The sequence below is a fragment of the Panthera onca genome, chromosome C1 (genome assembly GCF_046562875.1).
Source record: "Panthera onca isolate mPanOnc1 chromosome C1, mPanOnc1 haplotype 2, whole genome shotgun sequence".
Taxonomy (NCBI): domain Eukaryota; kingdom Metazoa; phylum Chordata; class Mammalia; order Carnivora; family Felidae; genus Panthera; species Panthera onca.
This window is the reverse complement of record NC_138346.1, coordinates 142,522,584-142,537,746: the sequence shown is the minus strand read 5'-3', so window position 1 is coordinate 142,537,746 and position 15,163 is coordinate 142,522,584. Positions and strand designations below refer to the sequence as shown.

At 36.1% G+C, this 15,163-nt stretch overlaps 1 protein-coding gene across 7 annotated transcripts in view; it reads left to right on the top strand.

The window, feature by feature from the left end:
• Nucleotides 1-15,163, top strand: part of CCDC18 (coiled-coil domain containing 18) — a 107,672-nt gene that overhangs the window by 18,175 nt on the left and 74,334 nt on the right. For all 7 annotated transcript variants that reach the window (XM_060623486.2, XM_060623488.2, XM_060623489.2 and 4 more), the window contains 5 exons: nt 7,388-7,484; nt 9,276-9,397; nt 10,350-10,641; nt 12,625-12,749; nt 13,592-13,752. In XM_060623486.2, the coding sequence (XP_060479469.2) occupies nt 7,388-7,484; nt 9,276-9,397; nt 10,350-10,641; nt 12,625-12,749; nt 13,592-13,752 (797 nt within the window). The remainder of the gene's footprint in view (nt 1-7,387; nt 7,485-9,275; nt 9,398-10,349; nt 10,642-12,624; nt 12,750-13,591; nt 13,753-15,163) is intronic.

Genomic DNA, 15,163 nt, shown 5'->3' with positions numbered 1-15,163 from the left:
AATAAATTGTGTTATATTCACATTATGGAACATATACACATGGAAAAGAGCAACTAAAACTATTAACAACATAAGTGAATATATATCATAGATAATGTAAGCAAAAGAAGCCAGGTGCAAAAGAATATAGTACATTTCCATAAGAAATCAAGAATAGGTAAAATTCTTGATTCATATATTCTTTAATATATGGTATTAAAAACTCCAAGTAGTGTTTACCTTTTTGAGTAAAGAATGTTGGAGGGAGTCTTTTGGGTACTTGAATATTCTGTATTTGATCTGGATAGTAATTTTGTGGATGTATACGTATATAAAAACTCATTCACTTAAGACTTCTGCACTTAGTAAAACATTAAAATAAAAACTATTAGTTAAATAAGAAAAAATATACAGAAAATATGTACAGTCTTAATGAAGATTTAAAAATGTGCTCAGATTTGCTTTCATCAAGTATGGTGAGACACACAGACATGGAAATGACTGTCATGCAGAAGGAATTTTTATAGTCACAAATCCCTAGAAACAGGAGACATGACAGGCCATGTAAAGCATCAGGGTTGATCAGGAGACTGAGGGATTTGGGAGGAAAAGAGATGTTTTTGTGGTTTGTGTGGGAAGGCACAGTGAAAGCAGGGAAGGCAGGTTTAGGATTGGCTAGTATGAATAATCTCAGCGGGCTATAGTGTAAGGCTGTCCTGAGTTCTGTGGTACCTGGTCCTGAGGTAAGTAGGGTAGGGGATTATTGGTCCTGAGTGTAAGAGCCAAACAGAGGAGTGAGGAGGAGGCTCTGGATTGATTAGCTTGTTTATGAAAGGTACACTTCCAGGTGAGTAGTTTACTGTCTCTAAGAATTGGCTAACCTTGGGAGGGAGGGCCAGTCTTCCTAGGGTGAGTGAAGTTCCAGATGTCAAAACATCAGAATAAAAGACATGATTAATCCAGTGGAGAAAATTATAAAATTTGGTTGCAAGTCTTAAAAGAAGATCTACCTAATGAAGTATACCCCAGTGCTCACTTTGGCAGCATGTATACTAAAATGAAGTAGATACCATTTTTCTGAAAGGAACCATAATATAAAAGTGTCACTTTTTCCCAAAATAATTGATACATTTGATATAATTCCCATCAATATCCCAACAGATTTTTGGTAAAACTTAATGAACTGACTGTAAATATTATACAGAAGAGCCGAGGTCCAAGAATAAAGGAGGCAATTTTGAAGCTGTAGACCAAGGTGGAGAGCATGCCTATAGACACCAGGACTTCTGAAGTTATATGAATTAAGTCAATGTGATGTTGGTATAGGAATAAACCAAAAAATATCAGTGGTATAGAACAGACCCTTTTTAGCAAACATACACACAGTAGAAACTTGATATGTAAGAGGTAGCATTACGAATCAGAGGAAATAATGGAAGAATCAGTAAGTTAAGGTGGGGATGCCTGGGTGGTTAAGTCGATTAAGCGTCTAACTCTTGATTTTGGCTCAGGTCGTGATCCCAGTGTGGTTGGATCCAGTACCAAGTCAGGCTCCGAGCTGGGCATGGAGCCTGCTTAAGATTCTCCCTCCTTCTCTCTCTCTGGCTCTCTCTCTCTCTCTCTCTCTCTCTCTCTCTCAGTCTCCCAAAAAAACAAAACAGAACAAAACAAAACAAAAAACCCACCAAGGTTTTGGACAGACTGCCATCATGTGTTTTTATATGTGGTATATAATAAGAGGGGTACTATGTCATTTATGGAGGAGTGTGCTCCCCAGAATGAATAGCCTGAATCTCCTCATGAGGAAACAGACAAGGTTAAGCAAATATTTAGCAGCATTTATTAACTGATTTACTGAATTTCTCACTGGGTACACATCATCTGGAGAGCAGAAGAGAACCCTAGTTTGATGTGTTTCTCTCACGGTGAAGTACATAGGCTTAAGAAATAGTAGGTAGTTGAGAAAAGAGAGGGGAAGCAGGATGAGAAAATCATGTTGTAGTGATAAGCAACTTCCAAATAGCTTGAGTGGCTGCTGCACATTTATGCCAGTATTAGTCATGGGTTATATACTTGATCACATTGAGAAGTAAAAGAAGGTAGAGTCATTGAATCCAGGGGTTCACAGAAAACACAGAATTGACCATCAGCTTCTGGCTGTTGAAGATCTCATCCGTGTGACTCTTCAATAGCAGTGTCAGAGTAGACCTTTGAGTAACCTGTGTGTGTGTGTGTGTGTGTGTGTATGTTTTTACTATCTACTAAACAGAAAATGCCCATATTTCCCTATAAGAAAAAAATTATTTGCATAGCATGATTTTTTTTTTTATTTTTTAATATATGAAATTTACTGTCAAATTGGTTTCCATACAACACCCAGTGCTCATCCCAAAAGGTGCCCTCCTCAATACCCATCACCCACCCTGCCCTCCCTCCCACCCCCCATCAACCCTCAGTTTGTTCTCAGTTTTTAACAGTCTCTTATGCTTTGGCTCTCTCCCACTCTAACCTCTTTTTTTTTTTTTTTTTTTCCTTCCCCTCCCCCATGGGTTTCTGTTATGTTTCTCAGGATCCACATAAGAGTGAAACCATATGGTATCTGTCTTTCTCTGTATGGTTTATTTCACTTAGCATCACACTCTCCAGTTCCATCCATGTTGCTACAAAAGGCCATATTTCATTTTTTCTCATTGCCACGTAGTATTCCATTGTGTATATAAACCACAATTTCTTTATCCATTCATCAGTTGATGGACATTTAGGCTCTTTCCATAATTTGGCTATTGTTGAGAGTGCCGCTATAAACATTGGGGTACAGGTGCCCCTATGCATCAGTACTCCTGTATCCCTTGGATAAATTCCTAGCAGTGCTATTGCTGGGTCATAGGGTAGGTCTATTTTTAATTTTCTGAGGAACCTCCACACTGCTTTCCAGAGCGGCTGCACCAATTTGCATTCCCACCAACAGTGCAAGAGGGTTCCTGTTTCTCCACATCCTCTCCAGCATCTATAGTCTCCTGATTTCTTCATTTTGGCCACTCTGACTGGCGTGAGGTGGTATCTGAGTGTGGTTTTGATTTGTATTTCCCTGATAAGGAGCGACGTTGAGCATCTTTTCATGTGCCTGTTGGCCATCCGGATGTCTTCTTTAGAGAAGTGTCTATTCATGTTTTCTGCCCATTTCTTCACTGGGTTATTTGTTTTTCGGGTGTGGAGTTTGGTGAGCTCTTTATAGATTTTGGATACTAGCCCTTTGTCCGATGTGTCATTTGCAAATATCTTTTCCCATTCCGTTGGTTGCCTTTTAGTTTTGTTGGTTGTTTCCTTTGCTGTGCAGAAGCTTTTTATCTTCATAAGGTCCCAGTAATTCACTTTTGCTTTTAATTCCCTTGCCTTTGGGGATGTGCCGAGTAAGAGATTGCTACGGCTGAGGTCAGAGAGGTCTTTTCCTGCTTTCTCCTCTAAGGTTTTGATGGTTTCCTGTCTCACATTCAGGTCCTTTATCCATTTTGAGTTTATTTTTGTGAATGGTGTGAGAAAGTGGTCTAGTTTCAACCTTCTGCATGTTGCTGTCCAGTTCTCCCAGCACCATTTGTTAAAGAGACTGTCTTTTTTCCATTGGATGTTCTTTCCTGCTTTGTCAAAGATGAGTTGGCCATACGTTTGTGGGTCTAGTTCTGGGGTTTCTATTCTATTCCATTGGTCTATGTGTCTGTTTTTATGCCAATACCATGCTGTCTTGATGATGACAGCTTTGTAGTAGAGGCTAAAGTCTGGGATTGTGATGCCTCCTGCTTTGGTCTTCTTCTTCAAAATTACTTTGGCTATTCGGGGCCTTTTGTGGTTCCATATGAATTTTAGGATTGCTTGTTCTAGTTTCGAGAAGAATGCTGGTGCAATTTTGATTGGGATTGCATTGAATGTGTAGATAGCTTTGGGTAGTATTGACATTTTGACAATATTTATTCTTCCAATCCATGAGCAGGGAATGTCTTTCCATTTCTTTATATCTTCTTCAATTACCTGCATAAGCTTTCTATAGTTTTCAGCATACAGATCTTTTACATCTTTGGTTAGATTTATTCCTAGGTATTTTATGCTACTTGGTGCAATTGTGAATGGGATCAGTTTCTTCATTTGTCTTTCTGTTGCTTCATTGTTAGTGTATAAGAATGCAACTGATTTCTGCACATTGATTTTGTATCCTGCAACTTTGCTGAATTCATGTATCAGTTCTAGCAGACTTTTGGTGGAGTCTATCGGATTTTCCATGTATAATATCATGTCATCTGCAAAAAGCGAAAGCTTGACTTCATCTTCAGCAGAAACTCTTACACACATTTTTGGTTGGGAATGTAAATTGATATTGCTGCTGTACCACTTTTTAAAAAAAAGGTTTCAGGGGTGCTTGGGTGGCTCAGTTGGTTAAGCATCCAAGATGCTTGATTTCTGCTCAGTTTATGATCTCATATTTTGTGAGTTCAAAATGTCCGCGGGCATTGACAGTGTGAAGCCTGCTTGGGATTCTCTGTATCCCTTGCTCTCTGCCCCTCCCCCACACACGGTTGCTCACGTGCTTGCTGTCTCTCTCAAAAAATAAATAAACTAGGGATGCCTGGGTGACTCAGTCAGTTAGGTGTCTGACTTTGGCTCAGGTCATAATCTCTCAGTTTGTGAGTTGCTAGCCCTGCCTTGGATTCTGTGCTGACAGCTCAGAGCCTGGAGACGCCTTCAGATTTTGTGTCTCCCTCTCTCTGTGCCCCTCACCCACTGTGCTCTGTCTTTCTCTCTCAAACAACTTAAAAAAACAACTTAAAAAAAAACTAACAAACAACAAAACAACAACAAAAACTTGTTGTTTTAAAAACAACAACAACAAAAAAAAAACTTAAAAAAAACTAATAAAAAAGATTTCATAAAGCTAAAGGTGCTCCTACCTTGTACCTTCAACTTGGAAATACCTTTTGGAAAATATTTAGCAATTCAGCTCTTGTTTATTTAAACACATTTTTTTTTTAGTATATGTGCTGCCGAAGCGAGCACATAAACACATTTTTTTTAAATGTTTACTTATTTTTGAGATACAGAGAGACAGAGCATGAACGGGGGAGGGTCAGAGAGAGAGAGGGAGATACAGAATCCGAAACAGGCTCCAGGGTCTGAGCTGTCAGCACAGAGCTCTTGTTTATTTTAAAGAAACTCTCCCACATACTGCCAAGAAGCTGTGCACTGGGATGTTCACTGCAACATGTTTGTATTAGCTGGAAACAACCTCATTGTCTATCAAATAAAAAATGTACAAAATAAATTATACTATTTTCATGCAATAGAATAGTATGCCCTAGATTTTAAAAAATGAACTATAGTCGGGGTGCCTGGGTGGCTCGGTCGGTTGAGCATCCGACTTCGGCTCAGGTCATGATCTCATGGCTTGTGAGTTTGAGCCGTACATCGAGCTCTGTGCTGACAGCTCAGAGTTTGGAGTCTGCTTCAGATTCTGTGTTTCCCTCTCTCTCTGCCCTTAACCCACTCACATTCTGTCCCTGTCTCTCTCAAAAATAAATAAACATTAAAAAAAATTTTTTTAAATGAACTATAGTCACAAAGATGAACATAGATCTTGAATGATACTGAATAAAAGCAATCTGCAGAAGGATATATATAGTGTGATGCTATAAATATATATAGGGTGATCATATAAAGTATAAAAACATGGGAAGAAACTATGATGTTTTATTGAATATAAGATTACACAGATCTTAAGGTGCATCATTATTTAGGTAATCAGTAAGAAAAATTTCACCATGAAACTATTATATACCATTAATTATAAAATACATACCAATTTTAGAGGTGTTAAAATGATGAAAATAATGTGCCTCTTGGAATAAGTGAACTGGGATGTATTACTTGTGGGTTTAGGTGAACATGTGAACATACAAAATATTTTGTAATAAAAAAAAAAGACTACGGTTACCTTTGGAAGAAGTCAGGGGAATGGGATTTGGAAGGGACACAGGGACCTCAGCTCTGTAATGTCTATAATGTTTTGTTTGCTTAAAGTAAAAAATGCTACATGAAACAAAAAAAAGAAGATTCATTAAAGCTTGATTGGGAGTACATGGATGTTTATGTATACTTTTCTGTATGGCTAAAATCTGTCTTTACTTTTTTTTAATTGGTGGTGAGGAAGAGTAGGTAAGTGTAAAAGTGGATAAGTTTGTCTTAAAAGCAAGGACGAGAGAGGAAAGCATATCAGTGGAGGGTTTTGTTTAAGTGAGAAATACAGGTATCCTTTGCCCTCTGAGCTCTATTTATGCAAACTATGTAATGGAATATATTCTCTTAGATTTTTAGATAAATCCCTTATTATTTAAACTCTTACCAGGGCACGTGGGTGGCTCAGTCGGTTAAGTGTCCGACATCGGCAAGCCCTGCGTCGGGCTCTGCCAACAGTTCAGAGCATGCTTTGGATTCTGTCTCCTCTTTCTGCCCCTCCCCACTTGCACTCTGTCTCTCAAAAATGAATAAACATTTAAGAAAATATTTAAACCATTACCATTTATCTAAAACTTTGGAACCAGATAGACACTTTGATATCCACAGTTGCTATCCATACTTAAGTACTACATATATTTAGAAAGTAAGAGATACTTCCACTGAATTTGTAAACCAGTAGAGAAGAGACTGAAAGTATAGAAGATAGAGTTAAGTCCCTGAAAGGGGAAGAGCTGAGGTCTAGAGTGTAGAGAAATTCACTCTTGATAAGAGTAGAGTCACTAACTACCCTTACATTGGAATGAATATGATGAGAAGAGGTTTAAATAATAGAATAATTTTTAGAGGTAGCTATGAAATTGACTACATTGGCCCAATTGTCTCAACTCAGTGTGAAAAGTATGAGGAAAGGTCAGGGTTAACTAAGACAGTGCTTCATAGTGGGTAGATTTTGTTGTTCAGATTTTTACATCTTTTGGAAGTTACTACTGTCTTTTGAAATACCTTCTTGAAAATTTACTTGCCCTTTGCAAAGGTCACAGGATTTACCGAATATTTTTAATATACGAGACCATGGATTGATTCTGTAATATTTTGAAATTCTGATTTTTGAGTTTATACAGCCTAGGCTGCTTCCCTGATCTTTTCCAGATAGAGAAAAAAATTGCTGACACATAAGAATGTATGTATGTTTCAACGTTTATGTGGTGCTTTATATTTTATTTTTCATATTGATACAGTGAGGAAATTATTGTAGTCTCTATTCTTCATTTTGCAGTTTAAGCTTAATACTCTTTTCTAGTACTGCTTGTCTCTAATTATTTCTTTTAATAAAATATAGGTTACTTTGGAGTTTCACTAGTTAAATGCAGAGCCTTCTTTACTTTTATTCTCCCTTTTTAAATTTTAGAGCTGAACGACAAAGGAATGAAGCACTATATAATGCTGAAGAGCTGAGTAAAGCTTTCCAACATTATAAAGAAAAAGTGGCTGAAAAACTGGAAAAGGTAAGAAGCAGTTGTGCAAATTCAGTTTTTTTGGAACTGTCCATATTCTAAAAATAAAAATAGACATAAATAGAATGTATTTGTTTATAGTTAAAGTGGGGAATAATTTTTATGACCTTGTAATAAAATCATTGGAATAAAGAATTGTAAATATTGGCTAAGGCTGGTGTTCATAATCTTATAATGAGCAGAAACTTTTTTATCAAAGTGGGAAAAGAATGGAGACAAGGGGAAGAACAAAATACAGAGAAAGAAAAGAATACGGAGAAAGATGAGGTGAGTGAGCAGAGGTTGGAGCTGTAGAAGTAGAAGCAGAAAATTTGTTCCTATCACCTCCATGAAAATGAAGACAGAGTAGATTGTATAGCCTTCAGTTGTCTCCCTGGACCTACCACCCTGAGAGGATCTTACTCCTTCCTCTCAAAGGGAAAATTCCTTTAACAGATTCTACATGGTAGTATAGTGACTTTATTACATTCACTTAATATTTTCAAGTCATATGGATAATAAAACCTGTTTGGAGGAAGGCCACATGTTGAGTATTCAGACATTGAGCTCAGAAGAGAGGTCTGGTTGATAGATACTAACATGAGAGAATTCCATCTTGAGATAGTAATTGAAAAAGAGAAAGTTAATGATTCTGTTCAAAGAAAGGTAGAAGGGTAGGAGAAATATTATTATTAAAAGTTTAATAAGAAAGAAATACCATATGATTTCACTTATATGTGGACTCTAAAAGATAAACAAACAAAAAGCAGAAACAGACCCATAAATACAAAGAACTGATGAGGTGTTGGGCAAAATTGGTGAAGGGGAGTGGGAGATACAGACTTCCAGTTATGGCATGTGGAAGTCACAGGCATCCAAGGTACAGCACAGGGAATATAGTCAATTGTATTATAATAGTATATGTAGCGTCAGATGATAGCTACACTTGTGAGCACAGCATAATGCATAGAGTTGCTGAATCACTGTATTGTACACCTGAAACTAATGTGACATTGTTTGTCAACTATATTTCAATGAAAAATTCTTAAAATCCCGTCAGATACTGTTCTTAAGTGTAAATTAATCAGATCACTGTTTTGAAGGCCTTGGAGAAGATCCTTGTGGGAATGAAATTTTGTAGGAGGGATTTTTAATAAGGTAATTTGTCGGGGGAGATAGAATACCTAGCAGGGGTAATATGTTCAGGGAGAGGGAGGACTTTATAGAGGAAAGAGAAAAATGTTAAGATGATTTTTTTTCACATTTCTCCTTGGGATTATCAGTTCAAACCACACTCAGCAGGTACCTCTAGTTAGGTCGATGTAATAACAGAGGCAGATCTGCCTATTCTGTCACTCCCACCACTCTCACCTGAGTGCTTGATTTTTATCTGGTTTAGATTTGGACTGTAATTTCAGTGGGAGTATCTTGTGGCTAAAATTTCAAAAGTTATTTCTCCATAATATTTGCAGCATAGTTAGCCTTTAGTTAACTTCATGCAGCATCCCTGCATAAATTGCTTGCTTTGCTCCCGTGAAGCCAGAATGCTTCCTGTCGGGTGATAGTGCCATTGCCCCTCTGTCATAGGCTCTCAACCATTTCTGGACAGGTGGTGGCATCCCCCTCCTCGTCCTTTGTTACTGCCCGTCACTTTGCTCCTTTCACTGCAAGGCTGGGGACTTAAACGTGTGAAATACTTACTCTACTCTCCTGCTTATTTCTGAAGTCACTACTTTTTAGTTTGAAACACCTAAAATTTATGACTACAGTAGTATGTTCACTTAAAACAAATTATTGTTTTAGGTTCAAGTTGAAGAAGAAATATTAGAGAAAAATCTAATTAGCTGTGAAAAAGAAAATAAAAGGCTGCAGGAAAAGTGTGGTGTATATAAAAGTGACCTTGAAATTCTGAAAGAAAAATTAAGGTACAGTATCTTGTTATGGAAAAAGGAGTTTTGTGTGGAAATGGAGAAAGAACTGAAACGTTTTAAAATAGAATATTTTGTATATTGTAATTGTGGCCTTAAATTAGAAAGCTAGGTTTTATGACTGCAATTGTTTTCTGGGTATAATGTTAGGATTTTTAATGAATAAAACGTGTTGATATTAATATACTTGCAAATATAGAGTGATATGATCAACATATTTGCTTTGCATATATTTAGAGAAGATGAACACAAACATATGTGAAAATATTACTGCCTAGTAATCTGTTAATGGTTGATTACTATCTTTTAGAGTTGTGGCTAATAGTTCATGATTTTTCCTTATATAACCTAAAACTTTCTTGAAGTTGCAATATGTTGAATTAGGATGTGGGAGTTAGATTTCCTGTCTTATACTTTTATAAAGGGAGCACAAGTGCTTCAAAGATAATGGAGGAATGGATAATGCCTTCCTCCTTACTATGAGACACTGGGAAAGTTTTATAATCTTTATATACCTTAGTTTCCTTATCTATAAACAGAGAGTGATAATCGTGCTACCCACATAAAGTTGTGAGTGCCTGGCATGCAGAAAGTAGGTACTCAGTAAATGTGAGCAGGTATTATTATTTCAGAATTAAAGCTTTAAAATATTTTATTTTTTGAAAATTTTTAAATGTTTTTATTTGTTTGTTTTTTAATATAATTTATTGTCAAGTTGGCTAACATATAGTGTATACAGTGTGCTCTTGGTTTTGGGGATAGAGTCCTGTGATTCATCGCTTATATACAACACCCAGTTCTCATCCCAACAAGTGCCCTCCTCAGTGCCCGTCACCCATTTTTCCCCTCCCCACCCCCTGCTTTAAAATATTTTAAAAGTGAGATTAACTAGGATTTACTGAAAATAAATATATATTTTGTTTTCATTTTTATGTTTTTTTCTTCATAGGCAGTTAAAAGAAGAAAATAACAATGGAAAAGAAAAATTAAGGATCATGGCAGTGAAAAATTCAGAAGTTATGGCACAACTAACTGAATCTAAACAAAGTATTCTGAAGCTAGAGAGTGAGTTAGAAGACAAAGAGGAAGTACTTAGAGAAAAATTTTCTCTAATGAATGAAAACCGAGAATTAAAGGTCCGTGTTGCAGCACAGAATGATCGACTGGATTTGTGTCAGCAAGAAATAGAGAGTTCAAGGGTGGAACTGAGAAGTCTGGAAAAAGTTATGTCCCAGTTGCCAGTAAGTATGGATGAAAAGGAAACTTTACTCAAGTGCTTTATAAGAGATCATCATTTTGTGGTTGCTTTATTAGCTTTTACTTTATGTTTTTTTTTTTACATATCTATACTTTCAGTAATGAATTTCTTTTCTACCTCATCCCTTTTCTTTTTCTGCTCCTACCCTTTCTTAGTCTCTCAGACGCCCTATGTAAGAATGGCACAGGATTTTTAAAAAACAGCTTTATTCAAGTAATATTTGTATACCACAGAATTCACCCATTTTAATTGTACCATTCAGTGATTTTTAGTAAACTTACAAGTTTTGGAACAATCACTGCAGTCCAGTTTTCAGTTTACCATTCAGAAGATTCCTTTACCACACTCACCCCTAGGGAACCACTAATGTATTTTCTGCCTCTAGAGATTTGTCTTTTTTGGATTTTTCATATAAATGAAATTGTACAATATATGGTCTTTAGCTTTCTAAAAATTTTTGAGGATCATTCATTGTGATATATATCAGTACTCCATATCACTTTATTTTGAATGTTATTCAATTGTATGGATACACCACATTTTATTTAACTATTCACCAATAAGTAGATAGATATTTGGGTTGCTTCCATGTTTGGACTATTATGAACAATACTGCTACGAACATTTGCATACAAGTCTGTGTGTGGACATAGTTTCATTTCTCTTGAGTACATACCTAGGAATGGAATTGCTGGGTCATATGGTAAAGTGGTACTGAACTGTTTTCCAAAGTGGCTATACCATTTTACATTCTCACCAGGAATGTCTGAGAGTTCCTGTTTTTCTACAACCTACCCAACATTTGTTACTGTCTGTCTTTTAGATTTATAGCCATCTTAGTGGGTGTGATGTGGTATCACATTATGGTTTTAATTTACATTATTCTAATGACTAATAATGTTGAGCAACTTTTCGTGTACTTATTAAAATGTTTTTATGATAGCAGATGGCCATCATTTCTCTTTCAGTTACATATATAACTATATATATAAGTGAGATTAGAAAGAAGGTAAGTATAACTATGTCAGAAATCTGTTATTGATAATTGTAAAATAAAGGTGAGATCAGGAGAAAACTATATAAATGTGTCATGGCTGATTTCAAATATGTATATATGTATATATTTTTTTAATTTTAAGTTTATTTATTTTGAGAGAGAGAGAACACAAATGAGGGAGGGTCAGAGAGAAGGAGAGACGGAATCCCAAGCAGGCTCCACACCATCAACGCAGAGCCTGACACAGGGCTTGAACTCACAAGTGGTGAGATCCCAGCCGAGATCAAGAGTTGGATGCCTAACCAACTGTGCCACCCAAATGCCCCGGTTTCAAATATATTTGGATGGGTGGTAGACTTACCAATTTTATTTCTTTGACTCTTACCTATTTTATTTTATTTTTAAAAATACAGCAAGGGCACCTGGGTGGCTCAGTTGGTTGAGCGTCTGACTTCAGCTCAGGTCATAATCTCAGGGCTCGTGGGTTTGAGCCTTACATCGGGCTTTGTGCTGACAGTGCAGAGCCTGCTTCAGATTCTCTGTCTCTGTCTCTTTCTCTCTCTTTGCCCCTCCCTCACTTGTGCGCTCTCTCTCTCTCTCTCTCTCTCTCCCTCTCCCTCCCCCTCACTCTCCCTCACTCTCCCTCACTGTCAAAAATAAATAAACATTAAAAAAAATTAAAAATATAGCTAAAGTGTTTTGGAAAATACTACATGTGCCTCTGTTGTTTTTCACATAATGTTATATTATGTGATACCTCCATAATGTTTTATATAATGCAGGTTTATTTTAACTATTGTGATTTTTCTGTTATCTCAGTATTTCATAAAGTATTTTTACATTTATCCTATTGACAGACATTAGGTTGTTTCTATTAAATTCACACAATTTTTCAAAATTGGAGTTCTGAATAAAACAATTGCATCATAGATATTGTAAGTTTATGTATGTCTCTTTTTAAATTTGCAGTTAAAAAGAGAAGTGTTTGGTTTTAAATCATCTCTTTCTAAGCACCAGATGAGTAGTTTGTCAAACAAGGAAGACAATTACATTGGCTGCTGTGAGGCAAATAAAATGTTGATTTCAGAATTGAGGTATGGCTTTCAGATGCTGAAGTTGTAGCAAACACAGTGTTTTTTTTTAAATTGGCAGTTAAATTAAAATCCTTAATTGAGAAGATGAAAAATATATAGAAAAATTCATCGAGTATTAAAACAAACAACTGTATTTCCACAACTAAGACTTGATTCTTCTTAACATTCTGTGATATTTTTTTCAAATGTGTTTAAGTAAAACATAAAACATTACAGGGTGGATAATACCCATTTATCTTTCCCACTAGTCTCATTCTCCTCTTAAGAATACACCATCATGAACTGGGTACGTATTCTTCCATCCATTTTGTGTATGTTTACATTCACACATACATGCAAAATATATATGCTTATATTGTTTGCAATTTTGCTTTTTTACTCAGAATTATTTTTTAAATTCATACATGTTGAGGTGGGTAGTTAGAGTTACCAATCAATGGGTGGATTAGTGTAGGTAGTTTTAATAGCTGTATGAGAGTCTGTCCTAGAACTGTGTCACCTAGAACTGTAGTTTTCTTTTGTTACAAACAGTGCTGCAAAGTACATACCTTTATGTGTTGCCTTATACAATATGCCAGAGTGTCTCTAGTGTATATTCCTAAAAGTGAAAGTGCTGGGTTATAGCATGTGTACATTATTACTTTTACTAGGTACTATCAAGTTTTTAAAGTAGCTGCTCCAGTTTACATTCCCATCAGTGGTATATAAGAATTTCTACATCCTGCCCAAGAGTTAACTAATATCAGAGTTTTAAAATTTTTGCCAACTTGAAAGGTAAAAATGGTGAGAGATATTTATATAGATCTTTCTAATAGTTTTTGGTGTATTTTGTTTTGTTCCAGGATTAAACTTGCAATAAAGGAGGCAGAAATTCAAAAGCTTCAGGCAAACCTGGCCGCGAATCAGTTATCTCAGAATCTTATTGCTTGTAATGACAAACAAGAAAGTGGCAAATTAAATAGTGTAGAGACAGAACCGGTAAAACTAGGAGGTAATCAATTAGGTGAGTGTGTTAAATTCTTTTTTTAATTTAAAAAAAATTTTTTTTTTAATTGATTTTTGAAGGAGAGAGATGGAGCATGAGCGGGGGAGGAGCAGAGAGAAAGGGAGACACAGAATCCGAAGCAGGCTCCAGGCTCTAATGCTGTCAGCACAGAGCCCGTCGTGGGGCTCGAACTCATGAACCGTGAGATTATGACCTGAGCCAAAGTCGGACACTCAATCAACTGAGCCACCCAGGCGCCCCTAAATCAAATTCTTTAATTCTAAGTTGTTTATGATAGTTTTTTAGAGAAATGGATTATCAGATGTTTAGTTTGTATTATCAGTAATCTGTTATTACTAGTTATGGGTTGGTAAGATGGCAAGAATTTCAAAATTGTTGAACTTTGCATTATTCTTTAAAAATGATAAAGCTACCCCTGGGTGGCTCAGTCAGGTAGCGTCCAACTCTTGATTTCGGCTCAGGCCATGATCTTACGATTTGTGAGTTTGAGCCCCATGTTGGGTTCTCTGCTAACAGTACAGAGCCTGCTTGAGATTCTCTGTCTCCCTCTCTACTCCTCCCTCTCTCTCAAAAACAAATTTAAAAAAACATCAAAAAATGTAGTTTACTGAAGTAAAATTTACTAGTAGGATACATCCATTTAAAATAACAGAGTTTGAAATGTTTTGTCAAATGTATATTTTTTCATGTTTATACCCTTGTAACTATCACCACAATTAAAATATCTAACATTTCCATCAGAAGACTTACAAATGACCAACAGACACATTAAAAAAGTGTTCAACATCACTGATCATCAGGGAAATGCAAATCAAAACCTCCCTAAGACATCACCTCATACCTATCAGAATGGCTAAAACCTAAAACACAAGGAATAACAAGTGTTGTTAAAGATGTAGAGAAAAAGCAACGCTTGTGCACTGTTGGTGGGAGTGCAAACTGGTGTAGCCACTGTGGAAAACAGTATGGAGTTTCCTCAAAAACAAAACCAAAAGCACACTGTATATACACTGTATGTTAGCTAACTTGGCAATAAATTGTATTTTAAAAAAAATTAAAAATCACCATATGATCCAGTAATTCCACTACTGGGTATTTACCCAAAGAAAACAAAAATATTAATTCAAAAGATACATGCACTCCTATGTTTATTGTGGCATTACTTACAATAGCCAAGATATGGAAGCAACCTAAGTTTCCATTGATAGAAGAATGGGTAAAGAAGATGTGGTGTGTATATATGTGTGTGTGGAATATTACACACACTGGAATATTACTCACCCATAAAAAGAAATGAAACTTTGCCTTCTGCAACAGCATGAATGGACCTAGAGGATACAATGCTAAATAAAGTATATCAGACAGAGAAAGACAAATACCATATGATTTTATTCATATGTGGAATTTA